The 24,878-nt window shown below is 55.3% G+C and overlaps 1 protein-coding gene across 1 annotated transcript in view; it reads left to right on the top strand.

The window, feature by feature from the left end:
• LOC140402866 (semaphorin-6D-like) overlaps window positions 1-24,866 on the top strand; it is a 34,977-nt gene extending 10,111 nt beyond the window's left edge. Inside the window, 9 exon segments of the mRNA XM_072490490.1 lie at window positions 197-205; window positions 207-299; window positions 1,948-2,038; window positions 5,320-5,439; window positions 11,793-11,881; window positions 16,873-17,090; window positions 21,200-21,331; window positions 23,103-23,258; window positions 24,854-24,866. Of these exon segments, the coding sequence (XP_072346591.1) occupies window positions 197-205; window positions 207-299; window positions 1,948-2,038; window positions 5,320-5,439; window positions 11,793-11,881; window positions 16,873-17,090; window positions 21,200-21,331; window positions 23,103-23,258; window positions 24,854-24,866 (921 nt within the window).
• Window positions 24,867-24,878: the final 12 nt, after the last annotated feature.

The following is a 24,878-nucleotide window of genomic DNA, read 5'->3' as shown; positions in this document are numbered from 1 at the left end:
CCTTCAACCAATGATGCTCAAGAGGTTACGAAAGCAGTCAGGCTTCGGGCCTACTCGGGAGCCATGTTGCTAGGAGACCAGTGGCAAGGGGCCTGCTGCTCCTGGTGGCCTGGACCATTTCCCGTCTTGTTGCGAAGAACGAAAGCCTCTGACTAACCGCTCCGCTCGCCTCCGCCCCCCCTCCCTATCTCCTCAGGACGAGTGTCCGCAACTTTATCCGTGTGCTGGTCCCTCGGAGTGATCGGATCCTGTTCGCCTGCGGAACGAATGCCTTCAATCCGGTCTGTCGGGATTACAAGGTGAGAATGGCCATTGCGAGGCCGGATAGGGACCGCCATGCTGCTTGGCGCGTGCGGCGCGCAAGATCGTAAGGAACGGGAGTGAGAGAAGGCCACTCGGCCCCTCGAACCAGCGACAACCCCCCACACCCCCACCCCATTCAATAAGGTCACGGCCGATATAGTGGTCAGGTGTCCATTTTTCCGCTTCTCCCCCCTTAACACCCCCTCAAACCCCCCCCCCCCCGCCCTTGTTGATCGGAAATCTGTCTAATCCGGCATTAATATATTCAGGGCCGCACAACGCCCCTCTCCCTTTGCAACGAAGGCCAACAATCCACCGTCTTCCTCATCGCACGCTTGTACCGGGGCGGTTTTCTGTGAGGCAGGTTGCCCATTTGTCCGCATGCAACACGGGACCAAGCACAGAGAACACACGAACCCCCCACGCGGAAGATGTGCGCTCCCACACGGGACACAATCACACACACACACACGTGTGTCCGGACTCCCTCTCTCCCCCCCCCCCCCCCCCCACACAGCCTCACTCCGACCAACTCCTCCCACACGGAATATCCTCCCTAAATGACCACAAGCAAATATTCCCCCGTGCCTAAAATCCAAGACAAGCTCGTTTTGCCCCACCTTTAACACTGAGATTCCCCCTTACCCTAGCCCTAACCCTAGCCCCGCGGCGCATTGCGAACATTCGGAATGGAAATTCTGGGCGAAATTGTCCGGTATCGGCGCGATGTCCGCCGACTGGCGCCCAAAACGGCGCAAATCAGTTGGGCATCGCGCCGCCCCAAAGGTGCGGAATGCTCCGCATCTTGGGGGTCCGAGCCCCAACCTTGAGGGGCTAGGCCCACGCCGGACGAATTTCCGCCCGCCCAGCTGGCGGGAAAGGCCTTTGGTGCCCCGCCAGCTGGCGCGGAAATGACATCTCCGGGCGGCGCATGCGCGGGAGCGTCAGCGGCCGCTGACGGCATTCCCGCGCATGTGCAGTGGAGGGAGTCTCTTCCGCCTCCGCCATGGTGGAGACCGTGGCGGAGGCGGAAGGGAAAGAGTGCCCCCACGGCACAGGCCCGCCCGCGGATCGGTGGGCCCCCGATCGCGGGCCAGGTCACCGTGGGGGCACCCCCCGGGGTTAGATCGTCCCGCGCCCCCCCCCAGGACCCCGGATCCCGCCCGCGCCGCCTTGTCCCGCCGGTAAGATAGGTGGTTTAATCTACGCCGGCGGGACAGGCATTTCAGCGGCGGGACTTCGGCCCATCCGGGCCGGAGAATCGGGGGGGGGGGGGGTCGCCAACCGGCGCGGCGCGATTCCCCGCCCCCTGCCGAATATCCGGTGGCAGAGAATTCGGCAACCGGCGGGGGCGGGATTCACGCCAGCCCCTGGCAATTCTCCGACCCGGCGGGGGGGGGTTGGAGAATCTCGCCCATATGTAAACAGTTGTGGGTAACGGTGTAATTTCGGACGTTGGCCAGTGGTGGCGCCGTGGGGTAGCTCTCTGAAGGAACGGGACAGAACGCAGGTGACAGTTAATGTTCGGGGGGGACATGGCGCAACCCTGAGGGGACACGCCAGTCTTCCCTCGCCCGATGTTTGCGTATCCCGCCACCCCCATGTCGAAATTCGCCAACCCTCACTCTCCCTTTACTTCCCCAGATGGAATCGTTGGTGCAGGAGGGCGAGGAGGTGAACGGGCAGGCCCGCTGCCCCTTCGACACCAAACAGACCAACGTCGCCCTCTTCGCCGGTAGGTAGTGCGCGGGGCGGCACCACGACTCCCCAGCTGGGTGCAGCTTCCGTTAACCGTCCCCCACCCCGCTATCCGCTCAGCAAGGACCGAGGAACTTGCGCAAAGGCATGCAGGCAACAACACCCGCCACAGCGACTTGACAGGGCAAGAATCCAGAACCTGGGCGCCCCAGGCACGATAGCTGGCCCTCGTTCGGGGACCAATCCACTGTCTATCCCATCGATCCGATGGGAAAACGGCTTCCGACTTACGGCGTTCCGTACAAGGCGGTTTTCAGGAACCGATTGCCTCCCCCAAGTCCCGGGGCCCGACTGCGGAATTAATTCACCGCTGGGAGCGGGGAGACGTGCATTCCTACAAAGCATTTCACATCAGCGAAGCATCCCAAAATTCCTTGAGGGTGGGTTAATCCAAAAAGATTTGACCCCCCCCAATCCGCGTGAGGAAAAATGAGGGAATGGGGAACAAATCATAGATTATCATAGAATTTACAGTGCAGAAGGAGGCCATTCGGCCCATCGAGTCTGCACCAGCTCTTGGAAAGAGCACCCTACCCAAGGTCAACACCTCCACCCTATTCCCATAACCCAGTAACCCCGCCCAACACTAAGGGCAATTTTGGACACCAAGAGCAATTTATCATGGCCAATCCACCTAACCCGCACATCTTTGGACACGAAGGGGCAATTTAGCACGGCCAATCCACCTAACCTGCACATCTTTGGACACTAAGGGGCAATTTAGCACGGCCAATCCACCTAACCCGCACATCTTTGGACACGAAGGGGCAATTTAGCACGGCCAATCCACCTAACCTGCACATCTTTGGACACTAAGGGGCAATTTAGCACGGCCAATCCACCTAACCTGCACATCTTTGGACACTAAGGGACAATTTAACACGGCCAATTCACCTAACCTGCGCATCTTTGGACACTAAGGGGCAATTTAGCACGGCCAATCCACCTAACCTGTACATCTTTGGACACTAAGGGGCAATTTAGCACGGCCAATCCACCTAACCTGTACATCTTTGGACACGAAGGGGCAATTTAGCACGGCCAATCCACCTAACCCGCACATCTTTGGACACTAAGGGGCAATTTAGCACGGCCAATCCACCTAACCTGCACATCTTTGGACACTAAGGGACAATTTAGCACGGCCAATCCACCTAACCTGCGCATCTTTGGACAATAAGGGGCAATTTAGCACGGCCAATCCACCTAACCTGTACATCTTTGGACACTAAGGGGCAATTTAGCACGGCCAATCCACCTAACCTGCACATCTTTGGACACTAAGAGACAATTTAGCACGGCCAATCCACCTAACCTGTACATCTTTGGACACTAAGGGGCAATTTAGCACGGCCAATCCACCTAACCTGCGCATCTTTGGACACTAAGGGGCAATTTAGCACGGCCAATCCACCTAACCTGTACATCTTTGGACACTAAGGGACAATTTAGCACGGCCAATCCACCTAACCTGTACATCTTTGGACACTAAGGGGCAATTTAGCACGGCCAATCCACCTAACCTGTACATCTTTGGACACTAAGGGGCAATTTATCACGGCCAATCCACCTAACCCGCACATCTTTGGACACTAAGAGACAATTTAGCACGGCCAATCCACCTAACCTGTACATCTTTGGACACTAAGGGACAATTTAGCACGGCCAATCCACCTAACCTGCACATCTTTGGACACTAAGGGACACTTTAGCACGGCCAATCCACCTAACCTGCACATCTTTGGACACTAAGGGGCAATTTAGCACGGCCAATCCTCCTAACCCGCACATCTTTGGACACTAAGAGACAATTTAGCACGGCCAATCCACCTAACCTGCACATCTTTGGACACTAAGGGACAATTTAACACGGCCAATTCACCTAACCTGCGCATCTTTGGACACTAAGGGGCAATTTAGCACGGCCAATCCACCTAACCTGTACATCTTTGGACACTGAGGGGCAATTTAGCACAGCCAATCCACCTAACCTGTACATCTTTGGACACTAAGGGGCAATTTAGCACGGCCAATCCACCTAACCCGCACATCTTTGGACACTAAGGGGCAATTTAGCACGGCCAATCCACCTAACCTGCACATCTTTGGACACTAAGGGACAATTTAGCACGGCCAATCCACCTAACCTGCGCATCTTTGGACACTAAGGGGCAATTTAGCACGGCCAATCCACCTAACCCGCACATCTTTGGACACTAAGGGGCAATATAGCACGGCCAATCCACCTAACCTGCACATCTTTGGACTGTGGGAGGAAACCGGAGCACCCGGAGGAAACCCACGCAGACACGGGGAGGACGTGCAGACTCCGCACAGACAGTGACCCGAGGCCGGAATCGGACCCGGGACCCTGGAGCTGTGAAGCAATTGTGCTAACCACTGTGCTACCGTGCTGGTGGGGCTGGTTTAGCACACTGGGCTAAATCGCTGGCTTTTAAAGCAGACCGAGGCAGTCCAGCAGCACGGTTCAATTCCCGTACCAGCCTCCCCGAACAGGCGCCGGAATATGGTGACTAGGGGCTTTTCACAGTAACTTCATTTGAAGCCTACTTGTGACAATAAACGATTTTCATTTCATTTCAAATGGCGCCGATTGTAACGAAAGTCTTAAAGGAGAGAGAGAGGGCGAGAGAGAGAGAGAGGTGGAGAGGTTTAGGGAGGGAATGTAGGAGCTCACCCCCCCCCCCCCCCCCCAGGCAGCTGATGACACGGCCGCCAATGGCGGAGCGATGGGAAGCGGGTGGGGGGGGTGGGGGGGGGGCGCGCTCGAGAGGCCGGGATTGGAGGAGAGCAGAGATCTCGGAGGGTTGTAGGGAGCTGGAGGAGGTTACAGAGATAGGGAGGGGGTGTGTAGGGGCTAGAGGAGGTTACAGAGATAGGGAGGGGGGTGTAGGGGCTGGAGGAGGTTACAGAGATAGGGAGGGGGTGTAGGGGCTGGAGGAGGTTACAGAGATAGGGAGGTGGTGTAGGGGCTGGAGGAGGTTACAGAGATAGGGAGGGGGTGTAGGAGCTGGAGGAGGTTACAGAGATAGGGAGGGGGTGTAGGGGCTGGAGGTTACAGAGATAGGGAGGGGATGTAGGGACTGGGGGAGGTTACAGAGATAGGGAGGGGGTGTAGGGAGCTGGAGGAGGTCACAGAGATAGGGAGGGGGTGTGGGGGCTGGAGGAGGTTACCGAGATAGGGAGTGGATGAGGCCTACAGAGGGATCTCACGACCTGTGTTTGAATTTCCTCCAGAAGGCAACCTGTATTCTGCAACCATGACGGACTTCCTGGCGAGTGATGCGGTGATTTATCGGAGCCTGGGCGAGAGTCCGGTTCTGCGGACATTCAAACACGATTCAAAATGGCTCAAAGGTAAAATGATTCCACTCTTAAACTGAATCTCAAACCCCTCCTCCACCAGCCCACTTTCCAGCTTTGGATAGATAAATGTTCCAGGGCGCCCTGGACAGCATCTAATAATGAAAAGATTAATCAGATACAGAGTAAAACTCCCTCCACACTGACCCCATCAAACACTCCCAGGACAGGTACAGCACGCGGTTAGATACAGAGTAAAGCTCCCTCTACACTGTCCCCATCAAACACTCCCAGGACAGGTACAGCACGGGGTTAGATACAGAGGAAAGCTCCCTCTACACTGTCCCCATCAAACACTCCCAGGACAGGTACAGCACGGGGTTAGATACAGAGGAAAGCTCCCTCTACACTGTCCCCATCAAAGACTCCCAGGACAGGTACAGCACGGGGTTAGATACAGAGGAAAGCTCCCTCTACACTGTCCCCATCAAACAATCCCAGGACAGGTGCAGCACGGGGTTAGATACAGAGTAAAGCTCCCTCTTCACTGTCCCCATCAAACACTCCCAGGACAGGTACAGCACGGGGTTAGATACAGAGTAAAGCTCCCTCTACACTCGAACAGATATACCCCTTTGGATACTGTCGGGGGGGATAGCCTATCAGGGGAAAACAGCAGCAGCCAGAGCAGTGGCACCACGGCTGGCTCTGATGTTCAGAAGGGAGGGTCAAAGCGCAGAAGAGTAATAGTTATAGGGGACTCTATAGTCAGGGGCACAGATAGGCGCTTCTGTGGACGTGAAAGAGACTCCAGGATGGTATGTTGCCTCCCTGGTGCCAGGGTCCAGGATGTCTCCGAACGGGTAGAGGGAATCCTGAAGGGGGAGGGCAAACAGGCAGAGGTCGTTGTACATATTGGTACTAACGACATAGGCAGGAAGGGGCATGAGGTCCTGCAGCAGGAGTTCAGGGAGCTAGGCATAAAGTTAAAAGACAGGACCTCGAGGGTTGTAATCTCGGGATTACTCCCTGTGCCACGTGCCAGTGAGGCTAGAAATAGGAAGATAGAGCAGACAAACACGTGGCTAAACAGCTGGTGTAGGAGGGAGGGTTTCTGTTATCTGGACCACTGGGAGCTCTTCCGGGGCAGGTGTGACCTGTATAAGATGGACGGGTTGCATCTAAACCGGAGAGGCATAAATATCCTGGCCGCGAGGTTTGCTAGTGTCACACGGGAGGGTTTAAACTAGTATGGCAGGGGGGTGGGCACGGGAGCAATAGGTCAGAAGGTGAGAGCATTGAGGGAGAACTAGGGAATAGGGACAGTGTGGCTCTGAGGCAGCGCAGACGGGGAGAAGTTGCTGAACACAGCGGGTCTGGTGGCCTGAAGTGCATATGTTTTAATGCAAGGAGCATTACGGGTAAGGCAGATGAACTTAGAGCTTGGATTACTACTTGGAACTATGATGTTGTTGCCATTACAGAGACCTGGTTGAGGGAAGGGCAGGATTGGCAGCTAAACGTTCCAGGATTTAGATGTTTCAGGCGGGATAGAGGGGGATGTAAAAGGGGAGGCGGAGTTGCGCTACTTGTTCAGGAGAGTATCACAGCTATACAGCGAGAGGACACCTCAGAGGGCAGTGAGGCTATATGGGTAGAGATCAGGAATAAGAAGGGTGCAGTCACAATGTTGGGGGTATACTACAGGCCTCCCAACAGCCAGCGGGAGATAGAGGAGCAGATAGGTAGACAGATTTTGGAAAAGAGTAAAAACAACAGGGTTGTGGTGATGGGAGACTTCAACTTCCCCAATATTGACTGGGACTCACTTAGTGCCAGGGGCTTAGACGGGGCAGAGTTTGTAAGGAGCATCCAGGAGGGCTTCTTAAAACAATATGTAAACAGTCCAACTAGGGAAGGGGCGGTACTGGACCTGGTATTGGGGAATGAGCCCGGCCAGGTGGTAGATGTTTCAGTAGGGGAGCATTTCGGTAACAGTGACCACAATTCAGTAAGTTTTAAAGTACTGGTGGACAAGGATAAGAGTGGTCCGAGGATGAATGTGCTAAATTGGGGGAAGGCTAATTATAACAATATTAGGCGGGAACTGAAGAACATAGATTGGGGGCGGATGTTTGAGGGCAAATCAACATCTGACATGTGGGAGGCTTTCAAGTGTCAGTTGAAAGGAATACAGGACAGGCATGTTCCTGTGAGGAAGAAAGATAAATACGGCAATTTTCGGGAACCTTGGATGACGAGTGATATTGTAGGCCTCGTCAAAAAGAAAAAGGAGGCATTTGTCAGGGCTAAAAGGCTGGGAACAGACGAAGCCTGTGTGGCATATAAGGAAAGTAGGAAGGAACTTAAGCAAGGAGTCAGGAGGGCTAGAAGGGGTCATGAAAAGGCATTGGCAAATAGGGTTAAGGAAAATCCCAAGGCTTTTTACACTTACATAAAAAGTAAGAGGGTAGCCAGGGAAAGGGTTGGCCCACTGAAGGATAGGCAAGGGAATCTATGTGTGGAGCCAGAGGAAATGGGCGAGGTACTAAATGAATACTTTGCATCAGTATTCACCAAAGAGAAGGAATTGGTAGATGTTGAGTCTGGAGAAGGGGGTGTAGATAGCCTGGGTCACATTGTGATCCAAAAAGACGAGGTGTTGGGTGTCTTAAAAAATATTAAGGTAGATAAGTCCCCAGGGCCGGATGGGATCTACCCCAGAATACTGAAGGAGGCTGGAGAGGAAATTGCTGAGGCCTTGACAGAAATCTTTGGATCCTCGCTGTCTTCAGGGGATGTCCCGGAGGACTGGAGAATAGCCAATGTTGTTCCTCTGTTTAAGAAGGGTGGCAGGGATAATCCCGGGAACTACAGGCCGGTGAGCCTTACTTCAGTGGTAGGGAAATTACTGGAGAGAATTCTTCGAGACAGGATCTACTCCCATTTGGAAGCAAATGGACGTATTAGTGAGAGGCAGCACGGTTTTGTGAAGGGGAGGTCGTGTCTCACTAACTTGATAGAGTTTTTCGAGGAGGTCACTAAGATGATTGATGCAGGTAGGGCAGTAGATGTTGTCTATATGGACTTCAGTAAGGCCTTTGACAAGGTCCCTCATGGTAGACTAGTACAAAAGGTGAAGTCACACGGGATCAGGGGTGAACTGGCAAGGTGGATACAGAACTGGCTAGGCCATAGAAGGCAGAGGGTAGCAATGGAGGGATGCTTTTCTAATTGGAGGGCTGTGACCAGTGGTGTTCCACAGGGATCAGTGCTGGGACCTTTGCTCTTTGTAGTATATATAAATGATTTGGAGGAAAATGTAACTGGTCTGATTAGTAAGTTTGCAGACGACACAAAGGTTGGTGGAATTGCGGATAGCGATGAGGACTGTCTGAGGATACAGCAGGATTTAGATTGTCTGGAGACTTGGGCGGAGAGATGGCAGATGGAGTTTAACCTGGACAAATGTGAGGTAATGCATTTTGGAAGGGCTAATGCAGGTAGGGAATATACAGTGAATGGTAGAACCCTCAAGAGTATTGAAAGTCAAAGAGATCTAGGAGTACAGGTCCACAGATCACTGAAAGGGGCTACACAGGTGGAGAAGGTAGTCAAGAAGGCATACGGCATGCTTGCCTTCATTGGCCGGGGCATTGAGTATAAGAATTGGCAAGTCATGTTGCAGCTGTATAGAACCTTAGTTAGGCCACACTTGGAGTATAGTGTTCAATTCTGGTCGCCACACTACCAGAAGGATGTGGAGGCTTTAGAGAGGGTGCAGAAGAGATTTACCAGAATGTTGCCTGGTATGGAGGGCATAAGCTATGAGGAGCGATTGAATAAACTCGGTTTGTTCTCACTGGAACGAAGGAGGTTGAGGGGCGACCTGATAGAGGTATACAAAATTATGAGGGGCATAGACAGAGTGGATAGTCAGAGGCTTTTCCCCAGGGTAGAGGGGTCAATTACTAGGGGGCATAGGTTTAAGGTGAGAGGGGCAAAGTTTAGAGTAGATGTACGAGGCAAGTTTTTTACGCAGAGGGTAGTGGGTGCCTGGAACTCACTACCGGAGGAGGTAGTGGAGGCAGGGACGATAGGGACATTTAAGGGGCATCTTGACAAATATATGAATAGGATGGGAATAGAAGGATACGGACCCAGGAAGTGTAGAAGATTGTAGTTTAGTCGGGCAGTATGGTCGGCACGGGCTTGGAGGGCCGAAGGGCCTGTTCCTGTGCTGTACATTTCTTTGTTCTTTGTTCTTTGTTGTCTCCATCAAACTCTCCCAGGACAGGTACAGCACGGGGTTAGATACAGAGTAAAGCTCCCTCTACACTGTCCCCATCAAACACTCCCAGGACAGGTACAGCAAGGGGTTAGATACAGAGTAAAGCTCCCTCTACACTGTCCCCATCAAACACTCCCAGGACAGGTACAGCAAGGGGTTAGATACAGAGTAAAGCTCCCTCTACACTGTCCCCATCAAACACTCCCAGGACAGGTACAGCACGGGGTTAGATACAGAGTAAAGCTCCCTCTACACTGTCCCCATCAAACGTTCCCGGTACAGGTACAGCACGGGGTTAGATACAGAGTAAAGCTCCCTCTACACTGTCCCCATCAGACACTCCCAGGACAGGTACAGCAAGGGGTTAGATACAGAGTAAAGCTCCCTCTACACTGTCCCCATCAAACACTCCCAGGACAGGTACAGCACGGGGTTAGATACAGAGTAAAGCTCCCTCTACACTGTCCCCATCAAACGTTCCCGGTACAGGTACAGCACGGGGTTAGATACAGAGTAAAGCTCCCTCTACACTGTCCCCATCAGACACTCCCAGGACAGGTACAGCACGGGGTTAGATACAGAGTAATGCTCCCTCTACTCTGTCCCCACCAATCACTCCCAGGACAGATACAGCACGGGGTTAGATACAGAGTAAAGTTTACTCTCCACTGTCCCCATCAAACTCTCCCAGGACAGGTACAGCACGGGGTTAGATACAGAGTAAAGCTCCCTCTACACTGTCCCCATCAAACACTCCCAGGACAGGTACAGCACGGGGTTAGATGCAGAGTAAAGTTCCCTCTACTCTGTCCCCACCAAACACTCCCAGGACAGGTACAGCACGGGGTTAGATACAGAGTAAAGCTCCCTCTACACTGTCCCCATCAAACACTCCCAGGACAGGTACGGCATGGGGTTAGATACTGAGTAAAGCTCCCTCTACACTGTCCCCATCAAACACTCCCAGGACAGGTACGGCATGGGGTTAGATACAGAGTAATGCTCCCTCTACTCTGTCCCCATCAAACACTACCAGGACAGATACAGCACGGGGTTCGATACAGAGTAAAGTTCCCTCTACTCTGTCCCCATCAAACACTCCCAGGACAGGTACAACACGGGGTTAGATTCAACGTAAAGCTCCCTCTACACTGTCCCCAACAAACACTCCCAGGACAGGTACAACACGGGGTTAGATACAGAGCAAAGCTCCCTATACACTGTCCCCATCAAACACTCCCAGGACAGGTACAGCACGGGGTTAGATACAGCGTAAAGCTCCCTCTACACTGTCCCCAACAAACACTCCCAGGACAGGTACAGCACGGTGTTAGATACAGAGTAAAGCTCCCTCTACACTGTCCCCATCAAACATTCCCAGGATAGGTACAGCACGGGGTTAGATACAGAGTAAAGCTCCCTCTGCACTGTCTCCATCAAACACTCCCAGGACAGGGACAGCACAGGGTTAGATATAGAGTAAAACTCCCTCTGCACTGTCCCCATCAAACACTCCCAGGACAGGGACAGCACGGGGTTGGATACAGAGTAAAGCTCCCTCTGCACTGTCCCCATCAAACACTCCCAGGCAGGTACAGCACAGGGTTAGATACAGAGTAAAGCTCCCTCTACACTGTCCCCATCAAACACTCCCAGGCAGGTACAGCACAGGGTTAGATACAGAGTAAAGCTCCCTCTGCACTGTCCCCATCAAACACTCCCAGGCAGGTACAGCACAGGGTTAGATACAGAGTAAAGCTCCCTCTACACTGTCCCCATCAAACACTCCCAGGACAGGGACAGCACAGGGTTAGATATAGAGTAAAACTCCCTCTACACTGTCCCCATCAAACACTCCCAGGACAGGTACAGCACGGGGTTAGATACAGAGTAAAGCTCCCTCTACACTGTGCCCATCAAACACTCCCAGGACAGGTACAGCACGGGGTTAGATACAGAGTAAAGCTCCCTCTACACTGTCCCCATCAAACACTCCCAGGACAGGTACAGCACGGGGTTAGATACAGAGTAAAACTCCCTCTACACTCAGTGAAAACCTGTCCACGTTTTGTGTTAACTGACCGTCTTGATTGCCAACTCTGTGTTTTTAAAACAGAGCCCCATTTTGTCCACGTGATTGAACACGGATATTTCATCTATTTCTTCTTCCGCGAGATGTCCATCGAGTACACGGCATTGGGAAAGGTAAGGAATTCCGTCTCGAGCGCCTTCCCGGGAGTCACTCTCGTGACGGGAATTGTGAGGTGACCGGAGAGACCCTGACCGGAGGTGCTCCCTCAGTACTGACCCTCCCACAGTGCGGCGCTCCCTCAGTACTGACCCTCTGACAGTGCGGCGCTCCCTCAGTACTGACTCTCCCACAGTGCGGCACTCCCTCAGTACTGACCCCCCCACAGTGCGGCGCTCCCTCAGTACTGACCCCCCCACAGTGCGGCGCTCCCTCAGTACTGACACCCCCACAGTGCGGGGCTCCCTCAGTACTGACCCTCCCACAGTGCGGCGCTCCCTCAGTACTGACCCTCTGACAGTGCGGCGCTCCCTCCGTACTGACTCTCCCACAGTGCGGCGCTCCCTCAGTACTGACCCTCCCACAGTGCGGCGCTCCCTCAGTACTGACCCTCTGACAGTGCGGCGCTCCCTCAGTACTGACTCTCCCACAGTGCGGCGCTCCCTCAGTACTGACCCTCCCACAGTGCGGCGCTCCCTCAGTACTGACCCTCTGACAGTGCGGCGCTCCCTCAGTACTGACCCTCCCACAGTGCGGCACTCCCTCAGTACTGACCCTCCCACAGTGCGGCGCTCCCTCAGTACTGACCCTCCGACAGTGCGGCGCTCCCTCAGTACTGACCCTCCCACAGTGCGGCACTCCCTCAGTACTGACCCTCCCACAGTGCGGCGCTCCCTCAGTACTGACCCTCCCACAGTGCGGCGCTCCCTCAGTACTGACCCTCCCACAGTGCGGCGCTCCCTCAGTACTGACCCTCCCACAGTGCGGCGCTCCCTCAGTACTGACCCTCCCACTGTGCGGCGTTCCCTCAGTACTGACCCTCTGACAGTGCGGCGCTCCCTCAGTACTGACCCTCCCACAGTGCGGCGCTCCCTCAGTACTGACCCTCCGACAGTGCGGCGCTCTCTCAGTACTGACCCTCGCACAGTGCGGCGCTCCCTCAGTACTGACCCTCCCACAGTGCGGCGCTCCCTCAGTACTGACCCTCCGACAGTGCGGCGCTCTCTCAGTACTGACCCTCGCACAGTGCGGCTCTCCCTCAGTACAGGTTACAGAGATAGGGAGGGGGGGGTAGGGGCTGGAGGAAGTTACAGAGATAGGGAGGGGGTGTAGGAGGCGGGTGGTGGTTACAGTGATAGGGGGGGGTGTAGGGTCTGGAGAAGGTTACAGAGATAGGGAGGGGGTGTAGGGGCTGGAGGAGGTTACAGAGATAGGGAGGGGGGTGTAGGGGCTGGAGGGAGTTACAGAGATAGGGAGGGTGTAGAGGCTGGAGAAGGTTACAGAGATAGGGAGGGGATGTAGGGGCTGGAGGAGGTTACAGAGACAGGGAGGGGAGGGGGCTGGAGGAGGTTTCAGAGATAGGGAGGGGGGTGTAGGGGCTGGAGGTGGTTACAGAGATAGGGAGGAGGGTGTAGGGGCTGGAGGGGGTTACAGAGATAGGGAGGGGAGGGGGCTGGAGGAGGTTACAGAGACAGGCAGGGGAGTGGGCTGGAGGAGGTTACCGAGATAGGGAGTGGATGAGGCCGACAGAGGGATCTCACGACCTGTGTTTGAATTTCCTCCAGGAGCTGGAGGAGGTTACAGAGATAGGGAGGGGGTGTAGGGGCTGGAGGAGGTTACAGAGATAGGGAGGGGGTGTAGGGGCTGGAGGAGGTTACAGAGATAGGGAGGGGGTGTAGGGGCTGGAGGAGGTTACAGAGATAGGGAGGGGGTGTAGGGGCTAGAGGAGGTTACAGAGATAGGGAGGGGGTGTAGGGGCTGGAGGAGGTTACAGAGATAGGGAGGGGGTGTAAGGGCTGCAGGAGGTTACAGAGATAGGGAGGGGGTGTAGGGGCTAGAGGAGGTTACAGAGATAGGGAGGGGGTGTAGGGGCTGGAGGAGGTTACAGAGATAGGGAGGGGGTGTAGGGGCTGGAGGAGGTTACAGAGATAGGGAGGGGGTGTAGAGGCTGGAGGAGGTTACAGAGATAGGGAGGGGGTGTAGGGGCTGGAGGAGGTTACAGAGATAGGGAGGGGGTGGGGGCTGGAGGAGGTTACAGAGATAGGGAGGGGGTGTAGGGGCTGGAGGAGGTTACAGAGATAGGAAGGGGGTGTCGGGGCTGCAGGAGGTTACAGAGATAGGGAGGGGGTGTCGGGGCTGGAGGAGGTTACAGAGATCGGGAGGGGGTGTAGGTGCTGGAGGAGGTTACAGAGATAGGGTGGGGGTGTAGGGGCTGGAGGAGGTTACAGAGATAGGGAGGGGGTGTAGGGGCTGGAGGTGGTTACAGAGATCGGGAGGGGGTGACGGGGCTGGGGGAGGTTACAGAGATAGGGAGGGGATGTCGGGGCTGGAGGATATTACAGAGATAGGGAGGGGGTGTTGGGGCTGGAGGTGGTTACAGAGATAGGGAGGGGGGTGTAGGGCCTGGAGGAGGTTACAGAGATAGAGAGGGGGTGTAGGGGCTGGAGGAGGTTACAGAGATAGGGAGGGGGTGTAGGGGCTGGTGGCGGTTAACGAGATAGGGAGGGGGTGGAGGAGGTTACAGAGATAGGGAGGGGGTGTAGGGGCTGGAGGAGATTACAGAGATAGGGAGGGGGTGTAGGGGCTGGAGGAGGTTACAGAGATAGGGAGGGGGTGTAGTGGCTGGGGGAGGTTACAGAGATAGGGAGGGGTGTAGGGTGGGGGAGGTTACAGAGCTAGGGAGGGGGTGTAAGGGCTGGAGGAGGTTACAGAGATAGGGAGGGGGTGTAGGGGCTGGAGGAGGTTACAGACATAGGGAGGGGGTGTAGGGGCTGGAGGAGATTACAGAGATAGGGAGGGGGTGTAGGGGCTGGAGGAGGTTACAGAGATAGGGAGGGGGTGTAGTGGCTGGGGGAGGTTACAGAGATAGGGAGGGGTGTAGGGTGGGGGAGGTTACAGAGCTAGGGAGGGGGTGTAAGGGCTGGAGGAGGTTACAGAGATAGGGAGGGGGTGTAGGGGCTGGAGGAGGTTACAGACATAGGGAGGGGGTGTAGGGGCTGGAGGAGGTTACAGAGATAGGGAGGGGGTGTAGGGGCTGGAGGAGGTTACAGAGATAGGGAGGGGGTGTAGGGGCTAGAGGAGGTTACAGAGATAGGGAGGGGGTGTAGGGGCTGGAGGAGGTTACAGAGATAGGGAGGGGGTGTAAGGGCTGCAGGAGGTTACAGAGATAGGGAGGGGGTGTAGGGGCTAGAGGAGGTTACAGAGATAGGGAGGGGGTGTAGGGGCTGGAGGAGGTTACAGAGATAGGGTGGGGGTGTAGGGGCTGGAGGAGGTTACAGAGATAGGGAGGGGGTGTAGAGGCTGGAGGAGGTTACAGAGATAGGGAGGGGGTGTAGGGGCTGGAGGAGGTTACAGAGATAGGGAGGGGGTGGGGGCTGGAGGAGGTTACAGAGATAGGGAGGGGGTGTAGGGGCTGGAGGAGGTTACAGAGATAGGAAGGGGGTGTCGGGGCTGCAGGAGGTTACAGAGATAGGGAGGGGGTGTAGGGGCTGGAGGAGGTTACAGAGATAGGGAGGGGGTGTAGGGGCTGGAGGAGGTTACAGAGATAGGGAGGGGGTGGGGGCTGGAGGAGGTTACAGAGATAGGGAGGGGGTGTAGGGGCTGGAGGAGGTTACAGAGATAGGAAGGGGGTGTCGGGGCTGCAGGAGGTTACAGAGATAGGGAGGGGGTGTAGGGGCTGGAGGAGGTTACAGAGATAGGGAGGGGGTGGGGGCTGGAGGAGGTTACAGAGATAGGGAGGGGGTGTAGGGGCTGGAGGAGGTTACAGAGATAGGAAGGGGGTGTCGGGGCTGCAGGAGGTTACAGAGATAGGGAGGGGGTGTCGGGGCTGCAGGAGGTTACAGAGATAGGGAGGGGGTGTCGGGGCTGGAGGTGGTTACAGAGATCGGGAGGGGGTGACGGGGCTGGGGGAGGTTACAGAGATAGGGAGGGGATGTCGGGGCTGGAGGATATTACAGAGATAGGGAGGGGGTGTTGGGGCTGGAGGTGGTTACAGAGATAGGGAGGGGGGTGTAGGGCCTGGAGGAGGTTACAGAGATAGAGAGGGGGTGTAGGGGCTGGAGGAGGTTACAGAGATAGGGAGGGGGTGTAGGGGCTGGTGGCGGTTAACGAGATAGGGAGGGGGTGGAGGAGGTTACAGAGATAGGGAGGGGGTGTAGGGGCTGGAGGAGATTACAGAGATAGGGAGGGGGTGTAGGGGCTGGAGGAGGTTACAGAGATAGGGAGGGGGTGTAGTGGCTGGGGGAGGTTACAGAGATAGGGAGGGGTGTAGGGTGGGGGAGGTTACAGAGCTAGGGAGGGGGTGTAAGGGCTGGAGGAGGTTACAGAGATAGGGAGGGGGTGTAGGGGCTGGAGGAGGTTACAGACATAGGGAGGGGGTGTAGGGGCTGGAGGAGATTACAGAGATAGGGAGGGGGTGTAGGGGCTGGAGGAGGTTACAGAGATAGGGAGGGGGTGTAGTGGCTGGGGGAGGTTACAGAGATAGGGAGGGGTGTAGGGTGGGGGAGGTTACAGAGCTAGGGAGGGGGTGTAAGGGCTGGAGGAGGTTACAGAGAAAGGGAGGGGTGTAGGGGCTGGGGAGGTTACAGAGATAGGGAGGGGGTGTAGGGGCTGGGGGAGGTTACAGAGATAGGGAGGGGGTGTAGGGGCTGGAGGAGGTTACAGAGATAGGGAGGGGGGTGTAGGGGCTGGGGGAGGTTACAGAGATAGGGAGGGGGTGTAGGGGCTGGAGGAGGTTACAGAGATAGGGAGGGGGTGTAGGGGCTGGGGGAGGTTACAGAGATAGGGAGGGGGTGTGGGGACTGGAGGAGGTTACAGAGATAGGGAGGGGGTGTACGGGCTGGAGGAGGTTACAGAGATAGGGAGGGGTGTAGGGTGGGGGAGGTTAGACGGTAACGGTGTGCCGTGTGTCCACTCAGTTACGCACTCTCTGTGCTCTCGTCTCACTCAGGTGGTTTTCTCCAGAGTGGCGAGAGTCTGCAAGAACGACATGGGGGGCTCCCCGAGGGTCCTGGAGAAGTATTGGACTTCCTTCCTGAAGGCCCGTCTCAACTGCTCAATCTCGGGCGAATCCTTCTTCTATTTCGATGCCCTCCAGTCGCTGAGCGATATCTTACCAATCAATGGTCGCCCCGCTGTCCTTGGGGTCTTCACTACACAAACCAACAGGTAACCGGCGGCCATCTTAACTCTGCTCGGGGTCGTGGGGTCGTGACCGGAGAACAGGAACATTACATCATCACAGTACCTGTCCTGGGAGTGTTTGATGGGGACAGTGTAGAGGGAGCTTTACTCTGTATCTAACCCCGTGCTGTACCTGTCCTGGGAGTGTTTGATGGGGACAGTGTAGAGGGAGCTTTACTCTGTATCTAACCCCGTGGTGTACCTGTCCTGGGAGTGTTTGATGGGGTCAGTGTAGAGGGAGCTTTACTCTGTATCTAACCCCGTGCTGTACCTGTCCTGGGAGTGTTTGATGGGGACAGTGTAGAGGGAGCTTTACTCTGTATCTAACCCCGTGCTGTACCTGTCCCGGGAGTGTTTGATGGGGACAGTGTAGAGGGAGCTTTACTCTGTATCTAACCCCGTGCTGTACCTGTCCTGGGAGTGTTTGATGGGGTCAGTGTAGAGGGAGCTTTACTCTGTATCTAACCCCGTGCTGTACCTGTCCTGGGAGTGTTTGATGGGGTCAGTGTAGAGGGAGCTTTACTCTGTATCTAACCCCGCGCTGTACCTGTCCTGGGAGTGTTTGATGGGGACAGTGTAGAGGGAGCTTTACTCTGTATCTAACCCCGTGCTGTACCTGTCCTGGGAGTATTTGATGGGGACAGTGTAGAGGGAGCTTTACTCTGTATCTAACCCCGTGCTGTACCTGTCCTGGGAGTGTTTGATGGGGACAGTGTAGAGGGAGCTTTACTCTGTATCTAACCCCGTGCTGTACCTGTCCTGGGAGTGTTTGATGGGGACAGTGTAGAGGGAGCTTTACTCTGTATCTAACCCCGTGCTGTACCTGTCCTGGGAGTGTTTGATGGGGACAGTGTAGAGGGAGCTTTACTCTGTATCTAACCCCGTGCTGTACCTGTCCCGGGAGTGTTTGATGGGGACAGTGTAGTAGGAGCTTTACTCTGTATCTAACCCCGTGCTGTACCTGTCCTGGGAGTGTTTGATGGGGTCAGTGTAGAGGGAGCTTTACTCTGTATCTAACCCCGTGCTGTACCTGTCCTGGGAGTGTTTGATGGGGACAGTGTAGAGGGAGCTTTACTCTGTATCTAACCCCGTGCTGTACCTGTCCTGGGAGTGTTTGATGGGGACAGTGTAGAGGGAGCTTTACTCTGTATCTAACCCCGTGCTGTACCTGTCCTGGGAGTGTTTGATGGGGACAGTGTAGAGGGAGCTTTACTCTGTATCTAACCCCGTGCTGTACCTGTCCTGGGAGTGTTTGATGGGGACAGTGTAGAGGGAGCTTTACTCTGTATCTAACCCCGTGCTGTACCTGTCCTGGGAGTGTTTGATGGGGACAGTGTAGAGGGAGCTTTACTCTGTATCTAACCCCGTGCTGTACCTGTCCTGGGAGTGTTTGATGGGGACAGTGTAGAGGGAGCTTTACTCTGTATCTAACCCCGTGCTGTACCTGTCCTGGGAGTGTTTGATGGGGACAGTGTAGAGGGAGCTTTACTCTGTATCTAGCCCCGTGCTGTACCTGTCCTGGGAGTGTTTGATGGGGACAGTGTAGAGGGAGCTTTACTCTGTATCTAACCCCGTGCTGTACCTGTCCTGGGAGTGTTTGATGGGGACAGGGTAGAGGGAGCTTTACTCTGTATCTAACCCCGTGCTGTACCTGTCCTGGGAGTGTTTGATGGGGACAGGGTAGAGGGAGCTTTACTCTGTATCTAACTCCGTGCTGTACCTGTCCTGGGAGTGTTTGATGGGGACAGTGTAGAGGGAGCTTTACTCTGTATCTAACCCCGTGCTGTACCTGTCCTGGGAGTGTTTGATGGGGACAGTGTAGAGGGAACTTTACTCTGTATCTAACCCCATGCTGTACCTGTCCTGGGAGTGTTTGATGGGGACAGTGTAGAGGGAGCTTTACTCTGTATCTAACCCCGTGCTGTACCTGTCCTGGGAGTGTTTGATGGGGACAGTGTAGAGGGAGCTTTACTCTGTATCTAACCCCGTGTTGTACCTGTCCTGGGAGTGTTTGATGGGAGAGTGTAGAGGGAGCTTTACTCTGTATCTAACCCCGTGCTGTACCTGTCCTGGGAGTGTTTGATGGGGACAGTGTAGAGGGAGCTTTACTCTGTATCTAACCCCGTGCTGTCCCTGTCCCGGGAGTGTTTGATGGGGACAGTGTAGAGGGAGCTTTACTCTGTATCTAACCCCGTGCTGTACCTGTCCCGGGAGTGTTTGATGGGGACAGTGTAGAGGGAGCTTTACTCTGTATCTAACCCCGTGCTGTACCTGTCTGGGAGTGTTTAATGGGGACAGTATAGAGGGAGCTTTACTCTGTATCTAACCCTGTGCTGTACCTGTCCCGGGAGTGTCTGATGGGGACAGTGTACTGGGAGCTTTACTCTGTATCTAACCCCGTGTTGTACCTGTCCCGGGAGTGTTTAATGGGGACAGTATAGAGGGAGCTTTACTCTGTATCTAACCCTGTGCTGTACCTGTCCCGGGAGTGTCTGATGGGGACAGTGTAGAGGGAGCTTTACTCTGTATCTAACCCCGTGCTGTACCTGTCCTGGGAGTGTTTGATGGGGACGGTGTAGAGGGAGCTTTACTCTGTATCTAACCCCGTGCTGTACCTGTCTGGGAGTGTTTGATGGGGACGGTGTAGAGGGAGCTTTACTCTGTATCTAACCCCGTGCTGTACCTGTCTGGGAGTGTTTGATGGGGACAGTGTAGAGGGAGCTTTACTCTGTATCTCACCCCGTGCTGTACCTGTCCCGGGAGTGTTTGATGGGGACAGTGTAGAGGGAGCTTTACTCTGTATCTAACCCCGTGCTGTACCTGTCCTGGGAGTGTTTGATGGGGACAGTGTAGAGGGAGCTTTACTCTGTATCTAACCCCGTGCTGTACCTGTCCTGGGAGTGTTTGATGGGGACAGTGTAGAGGGAGCTTTACTCTGTATCTAACCCCGTGCTGTACCTGTCCCGGGAGTGTTTGATGGGGACAGTGTAGAGGGAGCTTTACTCTGTATCTAACCCCGTGCTGTACCTGTCCCGGGAATGTTTGATGGGGACAGTGTAGAGGGAGCTTTACTCTGTATCTAACCCTGTGCTGTACCTGTCCTGGGAGTGTTTGATGGGGACAGTGTAGAGGGAGCTTTACTCTGTATCTAACCCCATGCTGTACCTGTCCTGGGAGTGTTTGATGGGGGCAGTGTAGAGAGAGCTTTACTCTGTATCTAACCCCGTGCTGTGCCTGTAATGGGAGTGTTTGATGGGGACAGTGTAGAGGGAGCTTTACTCTGTATCTAACCCCGTGCTGTACCTGTCCTGGGAGTGTTTGATGGGGACGGTGTAGAGGGAGCTTTACTCTGTATCTAACCCCGTGCTGTACCTGTCCCGGGAGTGTTTGATGGGGACAGTGTAGAGGGAGCTTTACTCTGTATCTAACCCCGTGCTGTACCTGTTCTGGGAGTGTTTGATGGGGGCAGTGTAGAGGGAGCTTTACTCTGTATCTAACCCCGTGCTGTATCTGTCCTGGGAGTGTTTGATGGGGACAGTGTAGAGGGAGTTTTACTCTGTATCTAACCCTGTGCTGTACCTGTCCCGGGAGTGTTTGATGTGGACAGTGTAGAGGGAGCTTTACTCTGTATCTAACCCCGTGCTGTACCTGTCCTGGGAGTGTTTGATGGGGACAGTGTTGAGGGAGCTTTACTCTGTATCTAACCCCGTGCTGTGCCTGTCCTGGGAGTGTTTGATGGGGACAGTGTAGAGGGAGCTTTACTCTGTATCTAACCCCGTGCTGTACCTGTCCTGGGAGTGTTTGATGGGGACAGTGTAGAGGGAGCTTTACTCTGTATCTAACCCCGTGCTGTACCTGTCCTGGGAGTGTTTGATGGGGATAGTGCAGAGGGAGCTTTACTCTGTATCTAACCCCGTGCTGTATCTGTCCTGGGAGTGTTTGATGGGGACAGTGCTGTCTGTTCCAATATGACCTTGTTCAGCCAATGTGTTTCCTGGTTCTCTGTCAATTGGGGAGCAGGTTATTTGGTGGTATTCTGCACAGTTGTGTGTTGCTGATGGGTCATTATTAACACGGGGTCCTCTGCCCCGCAGTATCCCAGGATCGGCCGTATGTGCGTTCTACATGGATGACATCCAATCCGCCTTCAACGGACCTTTTAAGGAACAGAGGTCAACCGAGTCCACCTGGTCAGTTGTCCCGGGAGACAGGGTGCCAAGCCCCAGGTATGGTGCTACCCAACTAACCGTTAGCACTGGCAACCCCCCACTCCACTATTAACACTGGCAGACCCCACTCCTCCACGCCATCAGCGTGCCACCTGAGTTCCTCGGGAATCTCCATCGGCCATTGGGAATGAGCCGGGAGCTCACTTTTTGAACGCTTCTGGAACATTGGGCGAAATTCTCCGCAATCGGCGTGATGTCCGCCGACCGGCGCCAAAAACGGGGCAAATCAGTCGGGCATCGCGCCGCCCGAAAGGTGCGGAATCCTCCGCATCTTGAGGGGCCGAGCCCTAACCTTGAGGGGCTAGGCCCGAGCCGGACTGATTTCCGCCCCGCCAGCTGGCGGGAAAGGCCTTTGGTGCCCCGCCAGCTGGCGCGGAAATGACATCGCCGGGCGGCGCATGTGCGGGAGCGTCAGCGGTCGCTCATGGCATCCCCGCGCATGCGCAGTGGAGGGAGTCTCTTCCGCCTCCGCCATGGTGGAGACCGTGGCGAAGGCGGAAGGAAAAGAGTGCCCCTACGGCACAGGCCCGGGTCGCGATCGGTGGGCCCCGATCGCGAGCCAGGCCACCGTGGGGGCACCCCCCCCGGGGCCAGATCGCCCCGCGCCCCCCCCCAGGACCCCGGAGCCCGCCCGCGCCGCCTTGTCCCGCCGGTAAGAGAGGTGGTTTAATCCACGCCGGCGGGACAGGCATTCCAGCAGCGGGACTTCGGCCCATCCGGGCCGGAGAATCGCTGGGGGGCGGGGGGGGCCCGCCAACCGGCGCGGCGCGATTCCCGCCCCCGCCGTATCTCCGGTGCCGGAGAATTCGGCAACCGGCGGGGGCGGGATTCACGCCAGCCCCCGGCGATTCTCCGACCCGGCGGGGGGGGGGGGGTCGGGGAATCTCGCCCCTCCTGTGGACACTAGTCCGGCTGCCGCGTCTGTGTTTGGGTCGGGGTGACGGTGGGGGCAGGCACGGTTGGCGGATGTCCTTCCAGAGGGGACCATCGGGCGAGGGTGGGGGGGGGTGGGGGAAATTGAAGAATATTGGACAATGACCACCTCGCGAAAAGCCTGCAACTCAAGATGGCCGACACTTTACAAACATCCTGCCGTGCTGTCTGTCCCATATATGCTCGCTAAAATAAAGAAAATAAAGAACCTTTTGGGATAACGTTCCCCTTTGAGCCCCCCGTCCCTCCCATCTGGCCACTGTAACCTGTTTGGGAAATTCTGCCTTGATTAAATTTTCCCTAAATTTTCCCCATAGCCTTCGAAATCTTTGTTTGGGGCTGGGGTAAAGCTGGGCGGGAAAGTTCTGTGTCACCCCCTTACCCACCAGACTACCTCCAGGGCCTGCGCCATTCCCTAGCAACCAAACCGAGGCCTGCGGCCTAGATTGTGGTTCTCAGTCCCCGCGAGGCAAATTGACTTTTTGAGGAGGTGGGGAGGGGTTGTCGGGCAGCCTTGAGGGCTTCGGGGCCTTCCCTGTAGCGGTCAAAACGAGACCTGGGGCCTAGATTATGGCTGTGCAGTCAGCGCATGGAAAACTATATTTTCCTGGGGGGGTTTGAGTGGCCTTTAGGGGCCTTCCCCAGCGAGCAAACCGAGACCTGGGGCCGAGATTGTGGCTCTCTTGTGCCCCGCGTGGAAAATATATATTTTTTGAGGGGGTGTGGAATGGCCTTGGGTGGGGGGGGGGGGGGGGGGGAGGGGAGGGTGTGCCCCCCCCCCCCCCCCCCACAGTAAATGCGAGACCTGACCGTCTTCTCTGTCCCTGACTCCCAGGCCCGGACATTGTGCAGGACACGGGGAAGCAGACGCTTTCAAGATCAGCAACGAGTTCCCCGATGAGAGTCTCTCCTTTATCAAGTCGCACCCTCTCTTGGACGAGGCTGTCTCGCCGATTATGGAGAGGCCTTGGCTGACTAGAACCATTGGCAGGTAAGGCGACGTTGTGGGGTTTTGGGGGAGGGAGGTGCTGGCGGGAGGTGGAAGACGTCAAACGGACAACTCAGCGGTAATCCTAAGGGGCACCTCCTGAACCCATGACCTCTACGACCTCTGACCGCCTGAACCTTTGATGTCTTGAACCCATAACGTCCTGAAGCCTTGACCTCCTGAGCCCTTCACCTCCCTGCACCTTGACCTCCTGAAACTTTGACCTCCCAACGGCTCCCAACAACACTCGAGAAGCTCGACACCATCCAGGACAAAGCAGCCCCGCTCGATCGACCCCGCTAACCGCCGACATTCACTCCCCCACCCCCCCCCACCCCCCCACCCCCCCCCCCCACCCCCGCCGACGCACAGCGACAGCCGTGTGCACCGTCTACAAGACACACCGCGGCGACTCGCCTTCGACAGCACCTTCCAAACCCGCCACCTCTACCATCGAGAAGGACGAGGGGGGGCAGCAGACACATGGGGAACACCCCCCCCCCCACCCCCCCACCTGCAAGTTCCCCCTCCGAGCCGCTCGCCATCCCGACTCGGAAACATATCGGCCGTTCTTGCACTGTGGCCGGGTCAGAATCCCGGAACTCCCTCCCTAACAGCGCGGTGGGTGTACCTACACCTCCGTGCTTGCACCGTCTTCTCACTCTCGTCTTCCGCCCATAGCCTAGGAGCCCGTGTCGATGCGTAACGTGGGGGCAGTGCCGTGTTGTCCGCCTCGGCGACAAGACTAGCAAAGCGGGAAATTATCTAAATGGAGGGAGCTTGCAGAAAGTTGCAGAGCAGAGGGACCTGGGCGTCCTGGTGGATGAATCACAAAACATTAGTCTGCCGATACAGCGGGCGATTCGGAATTTAATGGAATGTTGGCCTTTATTGTGAGGCGGGAGAGATGGGGTGGATGGAGTATAAAAATCGGGAATCCTTTCTACAGCTGTACATGGCACCTGGAGCGCCGGATACAGTTTTGGCCTCCTTATTTAAGGAGGGATACACTCGCATCGGAAGGGGCTCCGAGAGAGTTCACCCGGCTGATTCCCGGGATGAAGGCGGTTTTATTGCCTCACGAGGAAAATCCCGCCCTGGAATTAGAAGCTGAATGATGACCATGAAGTTGATGGTCGTTAATAAAAAAAAAAAACCCATCTGGTTCGCTAACCTCCCCTTCAGGGAGGGAAATCTGCCGACCTTACCCTGGTTTGGCTGTCAAAGTCAACATTTTCCCCGCTTCTGTAGTAGAAAGATACAACACACTCGTTAAGACAGAATAACAAGCTTTATTTTCGAAAACATCTGCCTGCAGTAATGGCTGAAACTTGAAGTCAGAGAGCAGTCAACAAAACTGCTGAGTCTTTCACAAGTTCCGCGCTTTCGCGGAGAATTAGCTCAATATTTATACATTATCATTATCAAGATTGTGTGACAACAGTATGGTCAGGAGTTTGATCGGAAATACAAACGGAAGCATAGACCAGACCGTGTTTGGTCATATCACTCATACCATTATTTAGTCCTCGGAGGGAACATTGAAAGGTCGGAATAGAATTATTTCTTCCTGAATTTATCTTGTTTAATTCCTACAGCCCTGGGTTATGACGAGTTAGTTTT

This window comes from Scyliorhinus torazame, chromosome 26 (genome assembly GCF_047496885.1).
Source record: "Scyliorhinus torazame isolate Kashiwa2021f chromosome 26, sScyTor2.1, whole genome shotgun sequence".
NCBI classification, from domain to species: domain Eukaryota; kingdom Metazoa; phylum Chordata; class Chondrichthyes; order Carcharhiniformes; family Scyliorhinidae; genus Scyliorhinus; species Scyliorhinus torazame.
Note: the sequence above shows the minus strand (reverse complement) of the source record. Positions and strands in the feature narration are given on the sequence as shown.